This window comes from Pan paniscus, chromosome 3, assembly GCF_029289425.2.
Source record: "Pan paniscus chromosome 3, NHGRI_mPanPan1-v2.0_pri, whole genome shotgun sequence".
Classification (NCBI taxonomy): Eukaryota; Metazoa; Chordata; class Mammalia; order Primates; family Hominidae; genus Pan; species Pan paniscus.
Window position 1 is genome coordinate 98,492,803 of NC_073252.2, and position 26,304 is coordinate 98,519,106.

General features: G+C 37.6%; 1 protein-coding gene across 2 annotated transcripts in view; it reads right to left on the reverse strand.

Moving 5' to 3' along the window:
• The window catches only part of EMCN (endomucin), a 128,508-nt gene that overhangs the window by 20,803 nt on the left and 81,401 nt on the right, over positions 1-26,304 (reverse strand). For both annotated transcript variants that reach the window (XM_003829944.5, XM_003829945.4), the window contains 4 exons: positions 6,938-7,030; positions 6,647-6,706; positions 4,915-5,010; positions 750-774 (listed from right to left, as the gene is read on the reverse strand). In XM_003829944.5, coding sequence (XP_003829992.3) covers positions 750-774; positions 4,915-5,010; positions 6,647-6,706; positions 6,938-7,030 — 274 coding nt within the window. The remainder of the gene's footprint in view (positions 1-749; positions 775-4,914; positions 5,011-6,646; positions 6,707-6,937; positions 7,031-26,304) is intronic.

A 26,304-nucleotide genomic window follows, 5' to 3' on the forward strand; every position in this document is an offset into this window, starting at 1 on the left:
GCTTATGCTGAATTCTGGACATATTCCTTTTCCTGAAGTTCTGAGATACTGTAGTACAGTATCTGAACTGCCTATTTTAATCAAGAGTTCTCATCTATCCAAAAGAGTTTCAAACTCTAATTATTTCCTTTGGACATCTGAGGAGTCTCTAAGTCATATGAATAGTAATTTAGCATTATTTCTAAAGTTTACAACCTTATGAAACATAAAAACACTTATATAAAGGTAGACCACAAATTCCTGTCAACAAGGAAAACAGGGTTTGTTTTGACATGAAAATCAATTCATCATGTCTCTTTGCAGCACCTTGGTTGTTACAGTTGCCTGGATTACTAAAATCTGCTTTATTTTAATCAAGTCAAAGTAAAACAGCCATCTACCTTAAAGGCACTGAGAACTGGCTCAAGGTAGAAGCACAAATTTCCCTGTGATAAACATATTAAAAATTTCACTGGGAAACTATTTAAAAACTCTAGGTATTTTTTCTATGATATTTTCCCTCATAATTATATTCATTCTTCTACTTTTCCATTTCATCTTTTTATTTCCCATTTTACCATTCTAAGATTAAACATGATCTTACATTTGGAATTTCTCTGTTAAATGGAGAGAGCTCTGACAAACAGTTAAAGCCAATATGTAGATTTTCTACACTTTAGAAATAATCCAAAAAAGTATAAGTAGAGTAACAATAATTTTCACTACGTAAATGGTAGGGTCTAAACAAAAGATGATATGGGCTTACTTACTGATCATTTCCATTTTCTGGTGTGCCTAGGAGAAGAGGGAGTAGTTATTAGAGTTGCAAAGAAGTTGGCTACCAAAAATATGAGCAAGCCCCTCTAACCCCCTCACCTGCTGTCCACTCTTTTCTATGCAGAGATGTTTCAAAGTCATTTTAAAATATTTTAATTTTCCCCTTGCCAAGCCATTTCCTCCGGTATGGTTAATACTTATCCTTGGCACTCATGGGATAGTCCTAATTAGGTCAAGTCCACTAAACTTAGTTCTGGACTAATCTTGATCTTGTAGTTTCATATCACTATGTGAAATTACTGTTCATTATTGCATATCCCATGGACAACAGAAAATGTCTGTTTATTTCAGTATCTCTGAAAAAATTCTATTAAAAGTATTGAAGGTTTTATGCCAGAGAATTGAAGTTTTGACTTTCCTTTATACATTGCTCTTTTTTGGGACAGAAATCACTGTGTTTGTGGTGAGCTACAATGTAGATACTATATCTAATTGTATCTTAAACCCACTGATTCAGCCTCTCAAAAGAGCCCTGCAAAATGTCGCAGAGGCTACTAGCTGCAACTAATCTTTTGTTCTCTTTGCCAGGCTGCTTCACAGCTGTCTAATAGAAAACACCTGGGGTTTAGAGTGAGAACTCAGAATGATTCATTCTGCACAAGGACATGGCCTCTCTGGAGTGAATGTTGGTGATCAAATCTTGCATTAATCTATGGCCAATCAGGCCAGCTGTTTAATGTGATTGCATAAGGTTCCCCTTGTTGTGCTCCTTTGCTCTGGTTTTATTCCATTGCAGCTTCTGTTTCTTAGATTTCCTTTTATATGTAATCTAAATCTTGTCATTGAGTATGCCCTTTGAATATAATTCTCCTGGCTTTGACTATCCTTATTTTATAAAGACCTTAACTTCCACTCATATTTTGGCTGCTTCTATTTCTGTCATCTTGGTTAAGATATGCCATCGTAACTCTTAATCCGTAGGATTTAACCCATGGCACCATATGCTGCTCACCAATTAGACTTAACCTCATCTTTGCTCCATCAGTAAAGTTTTAACAGCATTTTTTGATTCCTATGTGTCATATACAATATCACCTGTGATGCTAATAGCCCTGTTTTAAAATAAGTTTTTTTCATTTATAATTTTTATGGGTACATAGTAGATGTAGATATTTATGGGGTATAAGAGAGATTTTGATATAGGCATGCAATGCATAACAATCACATCATGGCAGTGGTGTATCCATCCCCTCAAGTATCCTTCGTGTTACAAACAGTTCAATTATATTCATTGAGTTATTTCAAAATGTATCATTAAGTTTATTATTGACTATAGTCGCCCTGTTGTGCTGTCAAATACTAGGTTTTATCCATACTTCATATATTTTTGTACCCATTAACCATCTCCACTTCCCCTCCACTACCCTTCCCAGCTTCTGGTAGCCATCCTTCTACTCTCTAGCTCCATGAGTTCAATTGTTTTGATTTTTTAGCTTCCAGAAACAAAAACGTGGGAAGTTTGTCTTTCTGTGCCTGACTTATTTCACTTAACATAATGACTTCCAGTTCCATCCATGTTGTTGCAAATGACAGGATCTCATTCTTTTTTGTGACTGAATGGACATCACTGTGTATAAGCACCACATTTTCATTATCTATTCATCTGCTGATGGACACTTAGGTTGCTTCCAAATCTTGCCTATTGTGAACAGTGCTGCAACAAATGTGGGACTGCAGGTATTTCTTTGATATATTGATTTCCTGTGTTAAGCGTATATACCCAGCAGCGGGATTGCTGGATCATATAGTAGCTGTATTTTTAGTTTTTTTGAGGAACCTCCAAGCTGTTCTCCATAGTGGTTGTACTAATTTACATTTCCACCCACAGTGTACGAGGTTTCCCTTTTCTCCGCATTCTCTCCAGCAAAATGTATTGAGATTTTTGTATGCCTGTTTTAATATTTTTTCCCTAGGAAACTATAGCGATAGTCTCATTAGCAGATAGATGCAAGCCAACAGACTATTTTCTGCGTATATACCATTCTTATTTGGTTAAAGTTCAGTCCACTGTCAACCTTGTCCAGATAAGCTTCATTTCTTACGGAAATCTCTGATTCATGTTGTCTTCCACAGAGCAGAATGGGTTTACTAATTTCCCAAACTAGATAAAGTCTCTCCCACATACTTGAAGAGTGATTAACTGCAGGTATTTAATGGTGCTAATTTAATGATAACAGTGCTGTAAATTCTGTCTCAGAAACAAAGTTAACAACAACCAAAAAGATTTGGCTAATTGTACAATTGCCAAACTTGACTTTAAAATACTCATGTCTTCAGAATAGCTATCCGTAGTGGTAGGAACTTTATACATTCATGGAAACCGCTTTAATAGAAAAGGTCAACTTTTCAAATAATACATTCTTAAATCTTCCTATGTAAAGTAATTTTTAGTATAGCATATTTTTACAAATAAATTTAGCACATTAATTTTTACCTATCCTGCATACTCAACACTCACAGGCCGATTTTCAGTAAAAGACAGGATTGGTAGGTAGTTCAGAAACTTAGAGAAATTAAACTGACTTATAAAAATGCTGTTTGTCCTCTGAAAACTGAACAAGGAGACATGTTTCAGACATTAAGAAGTTTATTCACTGATTCCCAAAGGAAAAGGCATTGATTTGTTTTTACTTTTCACCAAGAGCTAAAATGAACTCTGCTGTTTTGGTCTCCTAGCTTCTCTTGGTACTGTCGTGATCATACTACAACTGTCCATGCAATGCATGGTGAGCAGGTGGCTTTAGGGATAGCATTCATTGGTGTCCTGGGGGGCACACTGTCCATGAGGTAAACAAAGAATAATGCAGCTTATATACATTATAAAAATAATTGCTTTTTACCTTCTAACAGTTTATGAGACTTAGATTTTTTTGTGACATATTTAGAATTAAAGTGGGGAAGGAGAATTCTATTTACTGTACATTTAAAAATGTAACTCAATATGTATATAGTAAGGGCCTGCTATATATTATGTAGCATGCAATGTGAACAATATGTGATTTGTGACTTGGAAGGGTTGCCTGACTTTCAAGAGAGGTAGGCACATGGAGAAATAAGTAACTGTACTATGGTATGATAAATAATATAATCCAAATCTGTAGTAATACAATTAAAGGTAGAATTCATTCTGCTTGAAGAAGTGGTATGTTATAAAAAGATACAGTAAATTTGTGTTTGAGTTGAGTCCTAATGGGTAAGTTGGAGATTAGGTATGTTATGAAAGGTAAGAGGTGGGCTGGATATTCCAGAAGGAATAGTATGGATGAGGGCATGGATACATGCTACTACATTATATGACCAGGGCTGGGCTGTGAAGTGGAAAGATAGTTTGGAATTAAGGTAACATGACAGCTGAGCCATGGGAGTTGAAGGGGTATTTAGGTGAAGGTTGAGTAAAGAAGAGGCAAATTTCTTGGAACAGAAAAAAGACTGAGTAAAGACTAAAAGAAATCAGAATTTAGTTAACAATAATTTATCAGTATTAGTTCACTAATTGTGACAAACATACCATCAGATCTTAATAAGGGAATAAGGGAAACTAGGTATGGTGACTCACTGTACTATCTTTGCAACTTCCCTGTAACTCTAAGTCTACTCTAAAATAGAAAGTTTATTTTTAAAAAGGATAAAAAATATAACATGGTCTTGGAAGATACTTTCGTTGGGTGTGTCTCCCAGGAGGGAAATTAGTCACAGAACATTTTTTGAGATTATGGGCCCCTGAACTGAATTCTTAGCAATCTCCCTCTTTATTTTCTGTTACATAGAAATGGAGTTAATCTTTACCATAGACAAGTTATGTCATTGTTATGCCCTCTTTACTATAATATTCCCCTGACCACCCATAAAATTTGGGCTATTTTATTAAAAAGAATTTCCCTATATTTGATAATATCTACTCATAGTATTTAATTCCCACTCTGCAGTTCACTAGCATTCAGTGGGTGTCTGTGCCCTTCGTCCTTTGTTTCTGTGATCAGGAAATATAACATTTCATTTATTTCTATAACTCTTCTCTCCCTTTAAGAATTTAAAATCAAGTTTAAACTGAGCATTCATTCTTCTTTCAGGAAAACAAAACAAAACACTGTTACCTACCCGGATCTGCCTTCCAGCACATTTGGTACAAACCCACCAGAACAAATACTGAAAGTGTTATTACAATCAAAGCAATAACCACCGGCAAAATAATACCTAAAAAGAATTGGAGACATTGTCAATTAGAGTGGCTACTGAATTTCACAGCAATAGTTTGGTGAGTGAGCAAAAGCATGAGTACTTCCTTTCTTCTTTAAATATCATTCTATTAAAAACATATTTTAGGCAAAGATTCCTCTGATTCATGGGGTTTGCTCTAGTTGTCATCTTTGACATAACCACTTGATGTCAGTCTTGTAACCTTTCTGAAACAAAATTCCAACCTTAAGAGAGAGTGCCCCCATCTTCCTGGAGACTGGAGAAGCAGAAGATGTACTCTAGATTATAATTAAATCCTCATTCACTCATTACATTTTTTAGTACTTTATAATGAAGTTACCAAAATATATATAACCCAACTGGGATTGTTTTAGTCCTAATGCTGGCTTTCTAAAACACTCACAAATTTCTTTCTATAATAATACCTTAAAACTAGAAAAGGCATAAAATAATGTAAGTAGATACCACAGTGAAGATGATTCTTGAAAATGAACATGATTCAAGAGAGATGTGTATGTGTGTCTGTTTGGGGGAGTGATGTTGCTGCAGTAACTTAGGGTGAGTTTTTCATATTTGTATTAAGAGGAAGAGTATTGCCTTCCTTCCTTCCTTCCTTCCTTCCTTCTTTCCTTCCTTCCTTCCTTCTTTTCTGATGGTTATTTCCAAGGTTAAAAGTACAGTGATAAAAGCAAGAGAGGTGTCATAGACACACAACTAAAGGAAATTAAGATGACTATTAGTTTAGCATATTTGCTTGCATATGTACTCCTTATATATTTATCAGGGGTGAGACTTATTCTCCAATTCATCTATAGGATGGTTTACACTTCCATTGTCAGAGTTAAATATTTGTTTTAAGTAAGTTCTGCTGATTTCATAATAGACCTTAGGTGAAATCATTATTGCCTCTCAAATGAAGACGCCGTGAATCAGCAGGTCAGTAATTTCTATGATGACTTATTTAATGGAATGTGTTTAACTAAACTTAATAGAGCCTTTTATAATAACAGTTTTGAATATTGTCTTTTTATTCTTAATTACTAAGGAAGTTATTTAATATTCTGTATTCAGTCTTAGCACACACATAAATGTTATATGACATATATAGGTTTTAGTTAAAATGGAACATTTCTTAAAGGCCGTTTTTAATGTTCTATGAAGGCAAACAATTCATTTTTTGATATAATTTATTATTTTAATTATTTACTTGACAAAAATAAAATATATTCAGGGTATACAACCTGATAATTTGGAAATAATTCACTTTTATTCGGACCTCTACCTGTGCATTTTGACTTATCTGAAACTAGTCCCATTGAGTCATCCTTGGCCCTTGATCGTAATTGTTAAGCACTAAACTAAGAAAAAAATTGCCAAACTGTGCTTTTTTTCCTCTTCTCTTTTCTTTCTTTCTTTTTTTCTTTTCTTTTTTTTTTTTTTTTTTTTTTTTGTCATTAAGACTCACTTGTGGGAAATTTTCAGAGCAGGCAGCAGTTAGATGGGATTGTAATGGGATTGCAGGCTCAGTAAAGTTGAGAAAAGGCTGCCCATAATCTGATTCCTCTCCTTTACTGGTCACATTCAAACATTCTGCATATCTACTGCCATGAATGAAGGCATTGCTGTTACTCACTGGAATAAGACCGGCTGGTTGCTGAAGTGCTTGCATTTTTTCCACCCTCAGTGCCTATTACTTTAAGAAAGAAAAAAACAAGTCACTTTTGGTTAATGTGTGCCAATTCTTGCAGTCCTCCCTCCACCCTCATTTAAGGAAACAGCCATGATTTGTAGGTATGATGCTGCAAGTGCAAAAGATTCAGTCTCATTCTGAAGGAGCTCTGTTTTGTGAGTCAAGATTGTTAGGGTTTCAGTCGAGAAAGGGTCAGGTAGAGCAGATTTCCACTCAGGCACACAGATATCATACCTTGAGACTGTGAGGTGTTTTCTGGAATTGTAACTGGTATTGAGGTTAATGTATCGGTTTTAGAAGGTGATGCATCTGGTTGTAGAACACTACCTGTATGAAAATTACAAGTGCAGAATCAGGCTATGGTATTAAGCCTTCATATGGGATTTCTTTGCAGATTCAAACAGTTTGCTTTTCTGAAGATCTGTGAAAACTATTTATTGTCAAATAGTAGGATAAATGCAATCATAACACTAAACCATAAGTTCATCCATTCCTCCTGGAAAGATAATTAAATTTAGAATCACAAAGCCTGAGTATCAGTTTTACATCTTCAGGAACTCGCCAAGAAAACTTCAGTAAGTTTTTTAGCATAGATTACAGCCTGTATAACCTACTGCATAAGATTCTTGTGGGATGTAAATCTATGCAAAAGCATTTTTCAAATTTCAGATATTATAACTTTGGGTGATAGTGATTTTTTTCTATCACACATAGTTAAAATGATCATAACTGCACAGGACGTCAGATTTTATGTATTTATCAGTGATTGAAGAGAAAAAAATTGCAGTTGAGGCTTTGGTTAGAAGAATTGAGGAAAAATCAAAGAAGACTCCTTCATTTTCATCCCTAAAGTTCAGCAGCTGGTTTTATTATGTGCCTTTTCTAGAGTAACTGCTACTTGACTGTTTTTTTCACTAGCATCCATGCTCTTTTTTTTCCAAGGAAAATATAAATTAAAAATTTATTGTTATCGTTATTTGTTTGTTTAGTTAACATTTGCTATCTTCAATCAGAAGGACTGAAGCAAAAATTATAAGTAAAAATCTACTATTCAAAATCCATAGCTGTCAATAAGTTTAAAGGAAATATAAATAATTAAGTATTGTATAAGTTGAAAACATTTATTCTTGTGAATTTGGAATAAAGTACAATTTGTACTTAGAAAATTTTTTGAAAATGTATTCTCTTCCTTGTGCAGTATGAAGTGTTCTATTTAAATCATGCCTGTTTGCCTTGCCTCTTCACTGAATTGCAAGTTCCTAGAGTGTGAGGGCCATACTTGTCCACACACCCAACATGGAGCTCTGGCCACAGGGGGTGTGCAGTCAAATGTAGCTGACACCAAGAGGCACTTCTTATGATTATGGCTCCTTGGGCATATTGAGGCCATGTATAATTGCACCAAAGAAATTGATATTTCTATGACTGCCTTGGCTCATTCCTTCTTCACCACCCACATCCCAGCACGCACTGCATGCTCATGCATTTTTGACATCTGTGGGTGAAGAATAATGTTCAGAGTCTGTACCGTTCTTGCCATGCAAGAGATCTGTGGGTGGAAGCTAGATATATGCCCATAAGAACAAAGAAAAATGTCAGGCTAGTGCACTAAGCAGGCAGAAAAAGGAATATTAAATGAAAGAATGGGAACTAGCTGAAACCTTGGTACTTTCAGCTGCCTTTTCCAGTGTCAAGTAGTTTAGTGAGGATGAATGCTCTTTCAGCTGTCTTGGTGGAAAAGAAGGTGGCTGATTAAATAACCAATGATGTTAATCCTTTTGGGATTTCTCAAGGGTTAATTGTCCTACCTTATTACCTTCTTGTAGACAGGCTAAATGGCACCCTGAGGACTGAGTGTAATGTGTCTGGGTCAGAACAAACTCCCAACTTCCCTGCTTAAAACGTGTTGATTGCCCAGTGCCAATGGTTATTGCTAATGACCCATGGATAGGCCAAAATGTTAAGACTTCATAGTGGAAAGATTTGGTGGCTGCTTGAACAAATACTTTAAAATTTTTTTTTGTTTTTCTTTAAACTGCAACCTTCAGTTAAGAAATTATTTCTGAATCCAGCACACACACACACACACACACACACACAATTACTGGTCATGATCCAATAATGGGAATTAACCTACAGTTTGAGAAGCTCTGTGTTTTAGCATGATCATATTGCTGAAATTATGGTACTTGGCTGAATCCATAAAACATGAGCCTAATGTTATTCTTTCTGTGACTAAGATGCGGAATCCATGACATGCTCAGAGCTGATGATCTACACAGTTTTTGTTGAGACTGTATTATCCTACATTACTAACAAAGTGGCATTGCCAGAGGAAGAATAGGAGAGTTATAGCAGAGTGGCTAAGAGCATGATTCTGAAGACAGGATACCTGGGTACAAATCTGACTCTAGCACTTACCCCTGTGGAATCTTGGGCAAGTTGCTTAACCTCTATGTGCCTGAGTTTCCACATATATACATGGAGATTATAATAGTTCTACATCATGGTATTGTGAAAATTATATGAGTAAAAATAAATTTAAACTGTTTAGAAGGGAATGTGATATTAATATGTATATATTATATATAATAATAATGTTCTATTCTTATATTATGATTATTCCCCTAGAGAGTTGAACCTCCCAACCAAGGTGAGTTTGTCTAATTTTCTCAAAAATCTAAGAATGAAAATATATGAACTTCAGCCACTTCTGTGTTTTCACATGCTTCTTTGCTCTAGTCAAGAAATAGAGGAACTGGAGAAACTGGAGTAGAATATGGTACTCTTAGATGACATAGATTTGTTCTTGGACCCTGACTTTTGGTGATTGTTATGATTATTGAATTTGTGGCTAGGTTGTTTCAGGATTTAAGTCCAGCCTGGAAACTTCAGGTCAGAACTTGGAGCAAGCTGATGAGACAGAGACCCTCAGAGTCAAGTCTGTTGTAATAATGTATGCCCAAATTTACCCCATCAGCATCTGACAATGGTACATATTTGGAGACCTCACTGTAGACCAATTACTTAATAAATCATTGAGAATTTTAAAGACAGAAGACCTATCAATGTCCCAAGGCACCTGTGATTGCCATAATAATGCTCCTCACAGAACTCCAACTATAGAAAGCATAAGTGACCAAATTTACCCACGTGTCCTCTGAAACCCATCTCTCTGTTTGTGCTGGTGCCATGTCTCTCTAAGGCTGCTCCCAGCCAATGAGTGGACCTGCCAGGAATATTAAGGCCGGCTTGTCCTGGGAGGAATGTGGACTGGAGGATTCCCTGATGGTCTTCCTGAACCTTCCCTAGAATGCATGGCAGCCTAGATGCTTCTGCTCAGCATCCCCGTTCTCTCTCCCTATCACCATGTCAGATGTGCATTTCAGTCTGATAGCTCTTCTAGACTTTCCTTGTCCCCTCACAGGCATTTTTTCTCTCATAGGCATTTTCCCCTAATAAAATCCTTGTACTTTTAACTGAATCTTGAACTCTGCTTCTCTGAACATTCAGATTAAAGCAGTCTCCCTGGCAAGTATTTAAAAGGCCACTTCTTATTGGGAGTAGAAATGAAGCCTCAGGAATTTTAAACTGGACTTGGAAGACTTGGGCACTGGTTCATAAGAAATATCTGTTTGTTTAAACCTTTTATTTTCCATTTTTTTGGGAAGCCTAACTCTTCCTATGGAAAATCACCCCTTCCCCACTTCATGTGGTCATGAGGTGCCCCTTTTTAATCCAACTTCAGAGTCACTGTATGACTAAAGTTCTCTCCTAAGAATTTGAGTGTGTAGTGATTTTGAGTTATTCTCAGAGTGAAGCTCTGAAGGGACTATCTATGGGTTTACAAAATCCCTGAAATTACTACAATGCTATCCTTCTTTATTCTGTGAGTTTCCCTCCCCAATGTTTTTTTTTAGTTAAAAGAAATCTTGGGCAGGGCATGGTGGCTCACGCCTGTAATCCCAGCACTTTGGAACTGGTCTCTAATTGTAATTTGATAGATTATTCATGTCCCATTTAAAAAAATAACTTTTCAGCCTTTGACACAAATCTTTCTCTTCTTCTTATCACATTTTTTTATGTGGCTACCAATAGAATAGAGCAGACTATTGATATTTTTTCTTTTTCGTCTCCTTGTTTGGTTCCTCCTCTTATTTCTTTTTTTAAAATCTTTTTAATATTTCTTTTTATATTGAGAACAGGATCTTGCTCTGTCTTCCAGGCTGAATTGCAGTGGGGCAGTCACAGTTCCCTGCAGCCTTCATTTACTGGGCTCAAGTGATCCTCCTGTTTCAGCCTCCTAAGTAGATAGGGCCACAGGTGTGCACCACCACATCCAGCTAATTTTTCTCTTTTTTTTTTTTTTTGTAGAGATAGACCTTGCTATGTTTCTGAGGCTCGTCTCGAACTCCTGACCTCAAGTGATCTTCCCACCTCAGCCTCTCAAAGAGCTGGGGTTATAGGCATGAGCCACCACATCTGTCCCCTCTTTTCTTTCTAAATTATCATCTTGGAGTGTCCCCTAGGGTTTAGTCCTTGGTCCTCATCTCCAATGACCCTCATTTATTTGGAGATTTCATTCAATTTCAAGGTTTAAATGCACCAATGTCACTGATTCCTCAACTTATACTTCCATCCCAGACCTTTTCCTAAGCTCTGGATTTATAAATCCGGATACTTACTTAGCAAGTAATAGACATTTTAAACCCAACATGTCCACATTTTAACTTCCACTCTATCTGAAGCCTTCCTATCCTTGCTTGGAGCAGACATTCCTTCCAATTGCTCAGGCCAAAGATCTATTTTTGGCTCATCTCTTTCCATTCTATTCCACACGCAATCATCAGGAATAGTTATTGGCTTCACCTCCGAACTAAATCCAGATTTTGGAGATTTTGTGCCATCTACTCTGTGATCACCCTGGTCAAAGCCACCATCTTCTCTCTCCTATATCCTTTCTTCAGCTGACAGTGTCTGTTCAGCTGAGTTAGAAAACATGGGTCAGCTAATGTAACACTGCTGCTCAAATCCCTCAGTGATTCACCATTCCACTTAGAGAAAAAGCCGAAGTCCATGCAATAGCCCACAAAACCCTAGGTAATCTGCCTGGCAAATCCCCTGCCTCAACTCCGCCCACTTGCTTAATGCTGTCCCTTAAACATGCCAGGCCTCTCCTCAAGTTCTAGCTCTGCCTGGATGTTCTTCCTCCACATATTGGGTGACTCACTTCCTTCTTGTATTTACTCAACTCTTTTCAGGGAGACTTACCTTGGCCACTTTTTTCAATCTTGCAAACCCTTCCCCGCCTCTCCAGTGCTTGTGATCCCTTCCTCCTCTATTGCTGCACATTTTCTCTTTCTCAGAGCACTTATGCCTTTTAACTTACTATATAATTTAGTTAGTTATTATTTTATTGGGTATAGTTTACTTTCCCTGCTAGAATATAAGAACCTCTAGGGCGAGGATCTTTATTGTGCTCACTCATATTTCCCAAATGTTATAACAGTATCTGGAAGTAGGGCCCATCACTAATCACTGAATGTATAAACAAACTTCTTGGCAGCAGAATTGACTACTATGAAAGATGAAGTGAATTTATGAGATTACCTTTTAATCTTAACATCAGGATTGGCACATATTTTAAAATCGTGATATTATTATTTTTTCTCATTCATTCGACAACAACAAAAATAGAGACCTACTCTAGGTCCACCACTAAATGTTGAAGAAAATACAACAGAGTATGAGAGGTAGCTGTTGCGTTTAAGGAGCTCACATTTTAGTAGGGAAGGTGAGAAGCATATCCCAAAATTGATAGATGTGAAACATGCAATAAAGAATAAGTAAAACAGCATGGCAAAGAGCAAGGATCAAAATAGCAGAGACTATGTTATTGTTTATTAAATTTTACTTACAACTCTTAATAAAAAGAACTTGAGGAGCTTAAGCAATTATACAGGCCATAAGATGAATGAAATTGAAATAAGAAATCAGAACAAATGCAAATGGAAGAAGTAAACAGGCCCCTTCTAAGAGTTAATATCGGACATAAATATAATCGTTGGTGTTGGCCACAAGAATGGACTCTGAGCACCCTGACACTCAGGGAAAGGAGAACATGAGGTCTACTCTGGGCTGTTATTATTGGAGAGGAAAATAATCTATTATATAAGTGAAACATGAGTGGTATAGACAATAAGTGCTATGACTATAGTTGATGCAATTCTGTGTTTTGGAAAGGGAACATGTTGATATAATCCTGGAGTCTCCTCTAACTTTAGGGTTTTAGATTCTTTTCAATCTGTGGCTAGTATGTATTTTCACACACAATGGTGCCTCCTGTCTACTTCATAGGTAAAATATCACAGGAGGAATTTTCTGCCTTCGGATGATGCAAATTAATTCCCGTTCTCATCTGACCTTACCTTTCTGACCTGGTTGCACTCTTATAGCAATGCAAAAAAAGCCTTACCTTAAATTTCCTTTGCTTTGCTTTGGGCCGTCAATGTTAGTAACCTGAGGTAATAACATCTTCTAACCCAGAAATAATGGAACAACTGAATGGAGATTAATGTACTTTAATTCTGTAGAAATATTTGTTGTAGAAAAAGGATATATTTTTCTTTTTGATTAAAATAGTAGTTTTTACAAAATTACATATGATAAGAGTGAATGAGGCACTGTGCTAATTAATTCCATATGTGCTAATTTATTTTATTCTTAAGCAAATATTTTTAATCCTGTGTTTTAAAGATGAGAGATACTGTAGCTCAGAGAGATAAGGTAATATATTTAACAGTAAGTGCAAGGCTAAACCATAAGCCAAATATGACTCAAAACCCTTTCTGTTTTCTTTCGAATATGCCATGTAATCAATAGATTTTAAATGTTTATCTTAGTTACTTATGACATCATTATCAATGGAATCAATAAAATCTATTCTTAGCATTCTGAAAGTTTTGAGATATTCTCACCTCTTCCTGCATCATGAATATAGACATGAAAACATTAAAAAGGATTTTATTTTCAAACCCTTAAAAGAGACTAGGTGACAGACATTGTTCTAAGTGTCTTACAAATATTAACACACTTAATTATTGTATTATTAGTATTTGCATTTTACAAAGTAGAAACTGATGCCTTGAGAGATTCATTTGCCCAGGGACCCACAGTAAGTAGGTGGCAGAGCCAGGATTTGAATGCACGCTCTAGAGTCTGTGGTATCAACCCCAAAATTATGCTGCCCAATCTGCTGCATTTCAGTAGGAATGAGTTATAAGGACATGACTCTTATTTTTGTTACATAAAATATAATCTATTTTCAATTTAGGCCTCAATCAAAAAGGCATTTTTTCTTATCAAAACAAGCTAAACACTTTCCTTCAACAGGTCAAACCAGACCATGCAAATAGAAACAAGGAGACAGGGAGAATTATTCCCAATATAGTAAATAAAGCATGTCGTAGAGTTCATTGGAGAACCATACCCATTTAGCAATACCAGGAAATGTGTTGCTTCCTAAAGTGATTGCTGGGCAGCTCACCAGTGAAGACTGTGAGTTTTTATGACTTTTCAGTGCAGACTAGGGTGGTGCAAGAACAGTGCAGAGCACTACTCTGAGATTCGGTAGATCCCTGAACTAGATAAGAAACCACTTAGCCATACCCAGAATCTGTACAATTTCCTAAGGAGAAGTTTGTACCAGACACGATCACATATACGTTGATGTATTTCTTATTCCATAATTGAATTCTTTTATTCTCAATTAATTTTCTAAACATCCTAAAATCCTATGTTAAAAAAAATCTAGATATTACTCTGCTAGAGGTATATTTCTAGCTTGAGTGGATCCTAACTAAATGACAATAGCAGGATTCTGTCATTCAAAGTTAGAAAACTTAGATAAACTACCCCCTATAGAATGGTTCATGTTTCACTTTATATAAGTTCCTAGAGGGTCAGCAGCCAATGCCCAAAAATAAGAGTGTCAAACACAGTGAATATGCTCAGACAGGATGGAGCATCCTCTTTTCCAAAGGCCTTTGGTCAGGTTTGGTGGGACTTCTAATACCTGTTCTGGCTTTGTTTTTCTATCAAATGTAATGACCACAATGCAACTGAGACTCTGAAACACCGTTAAGGAAAGTAAAAAAGATATGTATGATGAGATCTTTCAAGTTATGCTAGTTGCTGTAGGAATATTGTGATGATTAATTTTATGTGTCATATTGAATGGGCCACAGGTGCCCAGATGTTTGGTCAAGCATTGTTGTGAGTGTGTCTGTTAGGGTGCTTTTGGATAAGGCTAACATTTGAATCAGTATACTGAGCAAAGCAGATTGCCCTCCCTGACTGGTTGCCTCTCGTCCAACCAGTTGAAACCCTGGGTAGAACAAAGAGGGAACTTCTTCTGCCTGACTCTCTTGAACTGAGACATTGGTCTTTCCCTGAGTTAGGAGGCAAACTGAAACACTGGCTCTTCTTGGAGCTTGAGGCTGCCAACTTTTAGACTGGAACTTATGCCATCAGTGACCCTGGTTCTCAGGCCTTTGGACTCAGGCTGGCATTACTCCATCAGCTGGCCTGAGTCTTTAGACCTCTCAGCCTCTATTATCACATGAGCCAATTCTTAGAATACATCTCTCTCTCTCTCTCTCTCTCTCTCTCTCTCTCTCCCTTTCTGCTCTCTCTCTCTCATTCTCACTTGCTCTCTCTCTCCCCCATCCCTCTATCTATTTCTCTCTCTCTCTCTCGCTCTTGCTGTCAATGCACAACCTATTGGTTCTGTTTATCTGGAGAACCCTAATACAGTTGTTTTCCCCAGAAAATTAAGGGTTAATGGCTTATTCCTTTCTCAATTCGGTGAGGCACAATGGTCCATTTTGCTCAGGGCTGAGATCTCTTATCAATGAAATCAAAAGGTTCATTTTCAAGGACAAGTTATTAGCTCTGCCTGTCTGTGTGAAAATGATAAGGCTAAAGAAAAATGAATTCCATCATTGCTTAAAATTGTTGTAATGGCTATGCAATGTTTGCATTTATCTTTAGGGAATAAACAGCCCTTCATCACTTTTCAGAGGGTCTTTTAATCTCCTCATTAGGTCTGAACTTAGAGCTAGAAAAATGAGTAGGTAGAATAATCTGGCTGCCAAAGGGTCAATTCTTTCATGAACCCTTTCTCATCTTTTAAAACCAGCCTTTTTTTTTCACCCAATGGATACCTCAACCACAGCCAAAGGAAAGAAATGAAAAATAAAAATTACTCTATCCTCTGATCTTACATAAGATTATCTGAAGTTCACCCATGACATATTACTTTATACCTACATGACTACTAGAATTATTATAGTTATATATAATATTGACTTGTGTCCTTAGTAACTGCTAATGGCAGACTCCATGTATCATTCCTCTTTTAGCTAGTGTACACATAATAGGAACAAGATGAATATTTATTAAAAGCCTTGGTTAATGGTGGTTGATTAAATATACCATTCTGTATAGTTAGCATAGGTTCATACCAAGTTTGGGGCCTTACCAGATTTGTTACAGTGGGCAGTTGCAGTTTGATTTTCCCCAATACTTTAAATATTGAGCATAATTTTCTCATGTTAAGCATCATTAAACACAGCTTTCTATCACATACTACCGTTGTGCTATTGAATGAAATGAGTGGAGATGTCTTTAGATCTTGATTGATCAATTGATCATTTCCACATAACTATAATTATCTTTCTTTGATCTCTCATTTTAAAACTTAAATAAATTTTTAAAAATAAATTTTATTGTATATATTTAAGGTATACAACATGATATTATGAGATATATTTAGATAGTAAAAGTTACTATAGTGAAGGAAATGAACATATCAATCATCTTACATAATTATACATTTTAGTTGTTTCTGTGGCAAGAGCATTGAAATCTACTCATTTAGCATGAATCCCAAATGCAGTACAATTGTGTTAACAATGTCCTTATGTTGTACAATAGACTCCTAGACTTTATCCCACATAGCTGCTACTTTGTATCCTCTAATCTACATCTCCCCATTTCCTCTCTGTCTCTGGTAACCACTGCTTTGTTCTCTATCTCTGTATATCTGAATTTTTCTTTTAGATTTCACATGTAAGTGAGATCATGCAATATTATTTCTGTGTCTAGCTTATTTCACTTAGCATAATGTCCTCCATGTTCATCCTCCATGTTTTGGCAAATGGCAAGTCTCATTATTTTTTAGGACTAAATAATATTTCACTGAATATGGAATATTATTCTTTATCCATTCATCCATTAACAGACACTTAGATTGTTTCTACGTCTTGGCTGTCATGAATATGGGAGTCCACATAACCTTATGTGGTGGTAATTTCATATCCTCTGGGTATATGCCCAGAAAAAGGGATTGATTGATGGATCACTTGGTAGTTCTATTTTTAATTTCTTTAAAAATCTCCATACTATTTTATTTTTTTTTTCCTTTTTTTTTTTTTTTTTTTTTTTGACAGTCTCACTCTGTCATCCAGGCTGGAGTGCAGTGGTGCCATCTCGGCCCACTGCAACCTCTACCTTCCAGGTTCAAATGATTCTCCTGCCTCAGCCTCTTCAGTAACTGGGATTACAGTCAAGTGCCACCGCGCCTAGCTAATTTTTGTATTTTTAGTAGGGACGGGGTTTCACAATGTTGGCCAGGCTGGTCTCAAACTCCTGACCTCAGGTGATCCTCCTGCCCCAGCCTCCCAAAGTGCTGGGATTGCAGGTGTGAGCCACTGCACCCAGCCAAAATCTCCATACTATTTTCTATAATGGCTGCACCAGTATGTGTTTCCATCAACAGTGTACAAGAGTTCCCCTGGCCGGGAGGAGCCAAGATGGCCGAATAGGAACAGCTCCGGTCTACAGCTCCCAGCGTGAGCGACGCAGAAGACGGGTGATTTCTGCATTTCCATCTGAGGTACCGGGTTCATCTCACTAGGGAGTGCCAGACAGTGGGCGCAGGCCAGTGGGTGCGCATACCGTGTGCAAGCCGAAGCAGGGCGAGGCATTGCCTCACCTGGGAAGCGCAACGGGTCAGGGAGTTCCCTTTCCGAGTCAAAGAAAGGGGTGACGGACGCACCTGGAAAACTCGGGTCACTCCCACCCGAATATTGCGCGTTTCAGACCGGCTTAAAAAACGGCGCACCACGAGACTATATCCCACACCTGGCTCGGAGGGTCCTACGCCCTCGGAATCTCGCTGATTGCTAGCACAGCAGTCTGAGATCAAACTGCAAGGCGGCAGCGAGGCTGGGGGAGGGGCGCCCGCCATTGCCCAGGCTTGCTTAGGTAAACAAAGCAGCCAGGAAGCTCGAACTGGGTGGAGCCCACCACAGCTCAAGGAGGCCTGCCTGCCTCTGTAGGCTCCACCTCTGGGGGCAGGGCACAGACAAACAAAAAGACAGCAGTAACCTCTGCAGACTTAAATGTCCCTGTCTGACAGCTTTGAAGAGAGCAGTGGTTCTCCCAGCACGCAGCTGGAGATCTGAGAATGGGCAGACTGCCTCCTCAAGTGGGTCCCTAACCCCTCACCCCCGAGCAGCCTAACTGGGAGGCACCCCCCAGCAGGGGCACACTGACACCTCACACGGCAGGGTATTCCAACAGACCTGCAGCTGAGGGTCCTGTCTGTTAGAAGGAAAACTAACAAACAGAAAGGACATCCACACCGAAAACCCATCTGTACATCACCATCATCAAAGACCAAAAGTAGATAAAACCACAAAGATGGGGAGAAAACAGAACAGAAAAACAGGAAACTCTAAAATGCAGAGCGCCTCTCCTCCTCCAAAGGAACGCAGTTCCTCACCAGCAACGGAACAAAGCTGGATGGAGAATGATTTTGACGAGCTGAGAGAAGAAGGCTTCAGACGATCAAATTACTCTGAGCTACGGGAGGACATTCAAACCAAAGGCAAAGAAGTTGAAAACTTTGAAAAAAATTTAGAAGAATGTATAACTAGAATAACCAATACAGAGAAGTGCTTAAAGGAGCTGATGGAGCTGAAAACCAAGGCTCGAGAACTACGTGAAGAATGCAGAAGCCTCAGGAGCCGATGCGATCAACTGGAAGAAAGGGTATCAGCAATGGAAGATGAAATGAATGAAACGAAGCGAGAAGGGAAGTCTAGAGAAAAAAGAATAAAAAGAAATGAGCAAAGCCTCCAAGAAATATGGGACTATGTGAAAAGACCAAATCTACGTCTGATTGGTGTACCTGAAAGTGATGCGGAGAATGAAACCAAGTTGGAAAACACTCTGCAGGATATTATCCAGGAGAACTTCCCCAATCTAGCAAGGCAGGCCAACGTTCAGATTCAGGAAATACAGAGAACGCCACAAAGATACTCCTCGAGAAGAGCAACTCCAAGACACATAATTGTCAGATTCACCAAAGTTGAAATGAAGGAAAAAATGTTAAGGGCAGCCAGACAGAAAGGTCGGGTTACCCTCAAAGGGAAGCCCATCAGACTAACAGCGGATCTCTCGGCAGAAACCCTACAAGCCAGAAGAGAGTGGGGGCCAATATTCAACATTCTTAAAGAAAAGAATTTTCAACCCAGAATTTCATATCCAGCCAAACTAAGCTTCATAAGTGAAGGAGAAATAAAATACTTTACAGACAAGCAAATGCTGACCGATTTTGTCACCACCAGGCCTGCCCTAAAAGAGCTCCTGAAGGAAGCGCTAAATATGGAAAGGAACAACCGGTACCAGCCGCTGCAAAATCATGCCAAAATGTAAAGACCATCAAGACTAGGAAGAAACTGCATCAACTAACAAGCAAAATCACCAGCTAACATCATAATGACAGGATCAAATTCACACATAACAATATTAACTTTAAATGTAAATGGACTAAATTCTCCAATTAAAAGACACAGACTGGCAAGTTGGATAAAGAGTCAAGACCCATCAGTGTGCTGTATTCAGGAAACCCATCTCACGTGCAGAGACACACATAGGCTCAAAATAAAAGGATGGAGGAAGATCTACCAAGCAAATGGAAAACAAAAAAAGGCAGGGGTTGCAATCCTAGTCTCTGATAAAACAGACTTTAAACCAACAAAGATCAAAAGAGACAAAGAAGGCCATTACATAATGGTAAAGGGATCAATTCAACAAGAGGAGCTAACTATCCTAAATATTTATGCACCCAATACAGGAGCACCCAGATTCATAAAGCAAGTCCTGAGTGACCTACAAAGAGACTTAGACTCCCACACATTAATAATGGGAGACTTTAACACCCCACTGTCAACATTAGACAGATCAACGAGACAGAAAGTCAACAAGGATACCCAGGAATTGAACTCAGCTCTGCACCAAGCGGACCTAATAGACATCTACAGAACTCTCCACCCCAAATCAACAGAATATACATTTTTTTCAGCACCACACCACACCTATTCCAAAATTGACCACATACTTGGAAGTAAAGCTCTCCTCAGCAAATGTAAAAGAACAGAAATTATAACAAACTATCTCTCAGACCACAGTGCAATCAAACTAGAACTCAGGATTAAGAATCTCACTCAAAGCCGCTCAACTACATGGAAACTGAACAACCTGCTCCTGAATGACTGCTGGGTACATAACGAAATGAAGGCAGAAATAAAGATGTTCTTTGAAACCAACGAGAACAAAGACACAACATACCAGAATCTCTGGGACGCATTCAAAGCAGTGTGCAGAGGGAAATTTATAGCACTAAATGCCCACAAGAGAAAGCAGGAAAGATCCAAAATTGACACCCTAACATCACAATTAAAAGAACTAGAAAAGCAAGAGCAAACACATTCAAAAGCTAGCAGAAGGCAAGAAATAACTAAAATCAGAGCAGAACTGAAGGAAATAGAGACACAAAAAACCCTTCAAAAAATTAATGAATCCAGGAGCTGGTTTTTTGAAAGGATCAACAAAATTGATAGACCGCTAGCAAGACTAATAAAGAAAAAAAGAGAGAAGAATCAAATAGACGCAATAAAAAATGATAAAGGGGATATCACCACCGATCCCACAGAAATACAAACTACCATCAGAGAATACTACAAACACCTCTACGCAAATAAACTAGAAAATCTAGAAGAAATGGATACATTCCTCGACACATACACTCTCCCAAGACTAAACCAGGAAGAAGTTGAATCTCTGAATAGACCAATAACAGGAGCTGAAATTGTGGCAATAATCAATAGTTTACCAACCAAAAAGAGTCCAGGACCAGATGGATTCACAGCCGAATTCTACCAGAGGTACAAGGAGGAACTGGTACCATTCCTTCTGAAACTATTCCAATCAATAGAAAAAGAGGGAATCCTCCATAACTCATTTTATGAGGCCAGCATCATTCTGATACCAAAGCCTGGCAGAGACACAACCAAAAAAGAGAATTTTAGACCAATATCCTTGATGAACATTGATGCAAAAATCCTCAATAAAATACTGGCAAACCGAATCCAGCAGCACATCAAAAAGCTTATCCACCATGATCAAGTGGGCTTCATCCCTGGGATGCAAGGCTGGTTCAACATACGCAAATCAATAAATGTAATCCAGCATATAAACAGAGCCAAAGACAAAAACCACATGATTATCTCAATAGATGCAGAAAAAGCCTTTGACAAAATTCAACAACCCTTCATGCTAAAAACTCTCAATAAATTAGGTATTGATGGGACATATTTCAAAATAATAAGAGCTATCTATGACAAACCCACAGCCAATATCATACTGAATGGGCAAAAACTGGAAGCATTCCCTTTGAAAACTGGCACAAGACAGGGATGCCCTCTCTCACCGCTCCTATTCAACATAGTGTTGGAAGTTCTGGCCAGGGCAATCAGGCAGGAGAAGGAAATAAAGGGTATTCAATTAGGAAAAGAGGAAGTCAAATTGTCCCTGTTTGCAGACGACATGATTGTTTATCTAGAAAACCCCATCGTCTCAGCCCAAAATCTCCTTAAGCTGATAAGCAACTTCAGCGAAGTCTCAGGATACAAAATCAATGTACAAAAATCACAAGCATTCTTATACACCAACAACAGACAAACAGAGAGCCAAATCATGAGTGAACTCCCATTCACAATTGCTTCAAAGAGAATAAAATACCTAGGAATCCAACTTACAAGGGATGTGAAGCACCTCTTCAAGGAGAACTACAAACCACTGCTCAAGGAAATAAAAGAGGATACAAACAAATGGAAGAACATTCCTTGCTCATGGGTAGGAAGAATCAATATCGTGAAAATGGCCATACTGCCCAAGGTAATTTACAGATTCAAGGCCATCCCCATGAAGCTACCAATGACTTTCTTCACAGAATTGGAAAAAACTACTTCAAAGTTCATATGGAACCAAAAGAGAGCCCGCATCACCAAGTCAATCCTAAGCCAAAAGAACAAAGCTGGAGGCATCACACTACCTGACTTCAAACTATACTACAAGGCTACAGTAACCAAAACAGCATGGTACTGGTACCAAAACAGAAATATAGATCAATGGAACAGAACAGAGCCCTCAGAAATAATGCCACTTACCTACAACTATCTGATCTTTGACAAACCTGAGAAAAACAAGCAATGGGGAAAGGATTCCCTATTTAATAAATGGTGCTGGGAAAACTGGCTAGCCATATGTAGAAAGCTGAAACTGGATCCCTTCCTTACACCTTATACAAAAATCAATTCAAGATGGATTAAAGATTTAAACGTTAGACCTAAAACCATAAAAACCCTAGAAGAAAACCTAGGCATTACCATTCAGGACATAGGCGTGGGCAAGGACTTCATGTCCAAAACACCAAAAGCAATGGCAACAAAAGACAAAATTGACAAATGGGATCTAATTAAACTAAAGAGCTTCTGCACAGCAAAAGAAACTACCATCAGAGTGAATAGGCAACCTACAACATGGGAGAAAATTTTCGCAACCTACTCATCTGACAAAGGGCTAATATCCAGAATCTACAGTGAACTCAAACAAATTTACAAGAAAAAAACAAACAACCCCATCAAAAAGTGGGCGAAGGACATGAACAGGCACTTCTCAAAAGAAGACATTTATGCAGCCAAAAAACACATGAAAAAATGCTCATCATCACTGGCCATCAGAGAAATGCAAATCAAAACCACTATGAGATATCATCTCACCCCAGTTAGAATGGCAATCATTAAAAAGTCAGGAAACAACAGGTGCTGGAGAGGATGTGGAGAAATAGGAACACTTTTACACTGTTGGTGGGACTGTAAACTAGTTCAACCATTGTGGAAGTCAGTGTGGCGATTCCTCAGGGATCTAGAACTAGAAATACCATTTGACCCAGCCATCCCATTACTGGGTATATACCCAAATGACTATAAATCATGCTGCTATAAAGACACATGCACACGTATGTTTATTGCGGCATTATTCACAATAGCAAAGACTTGGAACCAACCCAAATGTCCAACAATGATAGACTGGATTAAGAAAATGTGGCACATATACACCATGGAATACTATGCAGCCATAAAAAATGATGAGTTCATATCCTTTGTAGGGACATGGATGAAATTGGAAACCATCATTCTCAGTAAACTATCGCAAGAACAAAAAACCAAACACCGCATATTCTCACTCATAGGTGGGAATTGAACAATGAGATCACATGGACACAGGAAGGGGAATATCATACTCTGGGGACTGGGGTGGGGAGGGGGGAGGGGGGAGGGATAGCATTGGGAGATATACCTAATGCTAGATGACGAGTTAGTGGGTGCAGCGCACCAGCATGGCACATGTATACATATGTAACTAACCTGCACAATGTGCACATGTACCCTAAAACTTAAAGTATAATAAAAAATTAAAAAAAAAAAAAAAAAAAAAAAAAAGAGTTCCCCTGGCTGATAAGAGCTGGAAAGATCTTGAATCAACAACCTAACATCACAACTAAAAGAACTAGAGAACCAAAAGCAAACAAACCCCAAAGCTGGCAGAAGACAAGAAATAACCAAGATCAGAGTGGAACTGAAGGAGATACAGACACAAAAAAATCTTCAATAAATCAATGAATCCAGGAGTTGGCTTTTTGAAAAAATTAATAAAATAGACTACTATCTAGACTAATAAAGCAGCAAGGAAAGAAGAATCAAATAGACAAAATCAGAAATGATAAGGGGGATATCACCACTGACCCCACAGAAATACAAACAACCATCAGAGACTACTATGAACACCTCTGTGCACATAAGCTAGAAGAAACGTATTTATATTTATATTTAATTTATAATTTATATATAATTTATATATATATTTAATTTATATATAATTTTTATATATTTAATTTATATATAATTTATATATATATTTAATTTATATATAATTTATATATATATTTAATTTATATTCCTTTGGACTCATACGCCCTCCAAAGACTGAACCAGGAAAAAACTGAATCCCTGAATAGACCAAAAATAAGTTCTGAAATTGAGGCAGTAATAAATAGCCTACCAAGCAAAAAAAAAAAAAAAAAAAAAAAAAAAAGCCTGGGACTGGATGGATTTACAGTTGAATTCTACCAGAGGTACAAAGAAGAGCTAACACCATTTCTACTGAAACTATTTTAAATAATTGAAAAGGAGGAACTCCTCCCTAACTCATTTTATGAGGCCAGCATCATCCTGATACCAAAACCTGGCAGAGATACAACAAAAATATAAAACCTCAGGCCAATATCTCTGATGAACATCAATGCAAAAATCCTCAATAAAATACTGGCAAACCGAATCCAGCAGCACATCAAAAAGCTTATCCACCATGATCAAGTTGGCTTCATCACCAGGATGCAAGGTTGGTTCAACATAAGCAAATCAATAAATGTAATTCATCACGTAAACAGAACTAAAGCCAAAAACCACACGATTGTCTCAATAGATGCAGAAAAGGCCTTCAATAAAATTCAAAATCCCTTTATGTTAAAAACTCTAAATAAACTGGGTATTGAAGGAACATACCTCTAAATAATAAGAGCCATATATGACAAACCCACAGCCAATATCATACTGAATGGGCAAAACCTGGAAGCATTCCCCTTGAAAACCAGCACAAGACAAGGATCCCCTCTTTTACCACTCCTATTCAACATAGTATTGGAAGTTCTGGCCAGGGCAATCAGGCAAGAGAAAGAAATAGAGATATTCAAATAGAAAGAGAGGAAGTCATATTATCTTTGTTTGCAGATGACATGATCCTGTACCTAGAAAACTCCATTGTCTCAGTGCAAAAGCTTCTTAAGCTGATAAGCAACTTCAGCAAAGTCTGGGGATATAAAATCAATGTGCAAAAATCACTAGCATTCCTATACACCAACAGCACGCAAGCATAGAGCCAAATCATGAATAAACTCACATTCATAATTGCTACAAAGAGAATAAAATACCTAGGAATAAAACTAACAAGGGAAGCAAAGGACCTTTTTGAGGAGAACCACAAACCACTGCTCAAGGAAATCAGAGAAGACACAAACAAATGGAAAAACATTCCATGCTCATGGATAGGAAGAATCAATATTGTGAAAATGGCCATACTGCCTGAAGTAATTTATAGATTCAGTGCTATTCCCATTAAAGTACTATTGACATTCTTCATAGAATTAGGAAAAAAACTATTTTAAAATTCATATGGAACCAAAAAGAGCCTGAATATCCAAGGCAATCCTCAGCAAAAAAGAACAAAGCTGGAGGCATCACCCTACCTGACTTCAAACTATATTACAAGGCTACAGTAACCAAAACAGCATGGTACTGGTACAAAAACATGCACATAGACCAATGGAACAGAATAGAGAACTCAGAAATGAGACCACACACCTAAAACCATCTGATCTTCAACAACCCTGACAAAAACAAGCAATGGGGAAAGGATTTTCTATTGAGTAAATGATGCTGGGAGAGCTGGCTAGCCATATGCAGATAATTGAAACTGGTCCCCTTCCTTATACCTTATACAAAAATTAACTCAAGATGGATTAAAGACATAAATGTAAAACTCAAAACTATAAAAACCCTAGAAGAAATCTAGGCAATACCATTCATGACACAGGCACAGGCAAAGATTTCATGATGAAAATGCCAAAAGCAATTGCAACAAAAGCAAAAATTGACAAATGGGGTCTAATTAAACTAAAGAGCTTCTGCACAGCAAAAGGAACTATCATCAGAGTGAACAGACAAAATACAGAATAGGAAAAAATTTTTGCAATCTATCCATATGACAAAAGTGTAATATCCAGACCCTACAAGGAACTTAAACAAGAAAAAAAAAAAACATTTTAAGAAGTGGGCAAATGACATGAACAGATGCTTCTCAAAAGAAGACATTCATACAGTCAACAAACATGAAAAAAAGCTCATCATTGATCATTAGAGAAATGCAAATCAAAACTACAATGAGATACCATCTCATGCCAGTCAGAATCACGATTGTTAAAAAGTTAAGAAACAACAAATGCTGGTGAGATTGCAGAGAAAAAGGAATGCTTTTACATTCTTGGTAGGAGTGTAAATTAGTTCAACCATTGT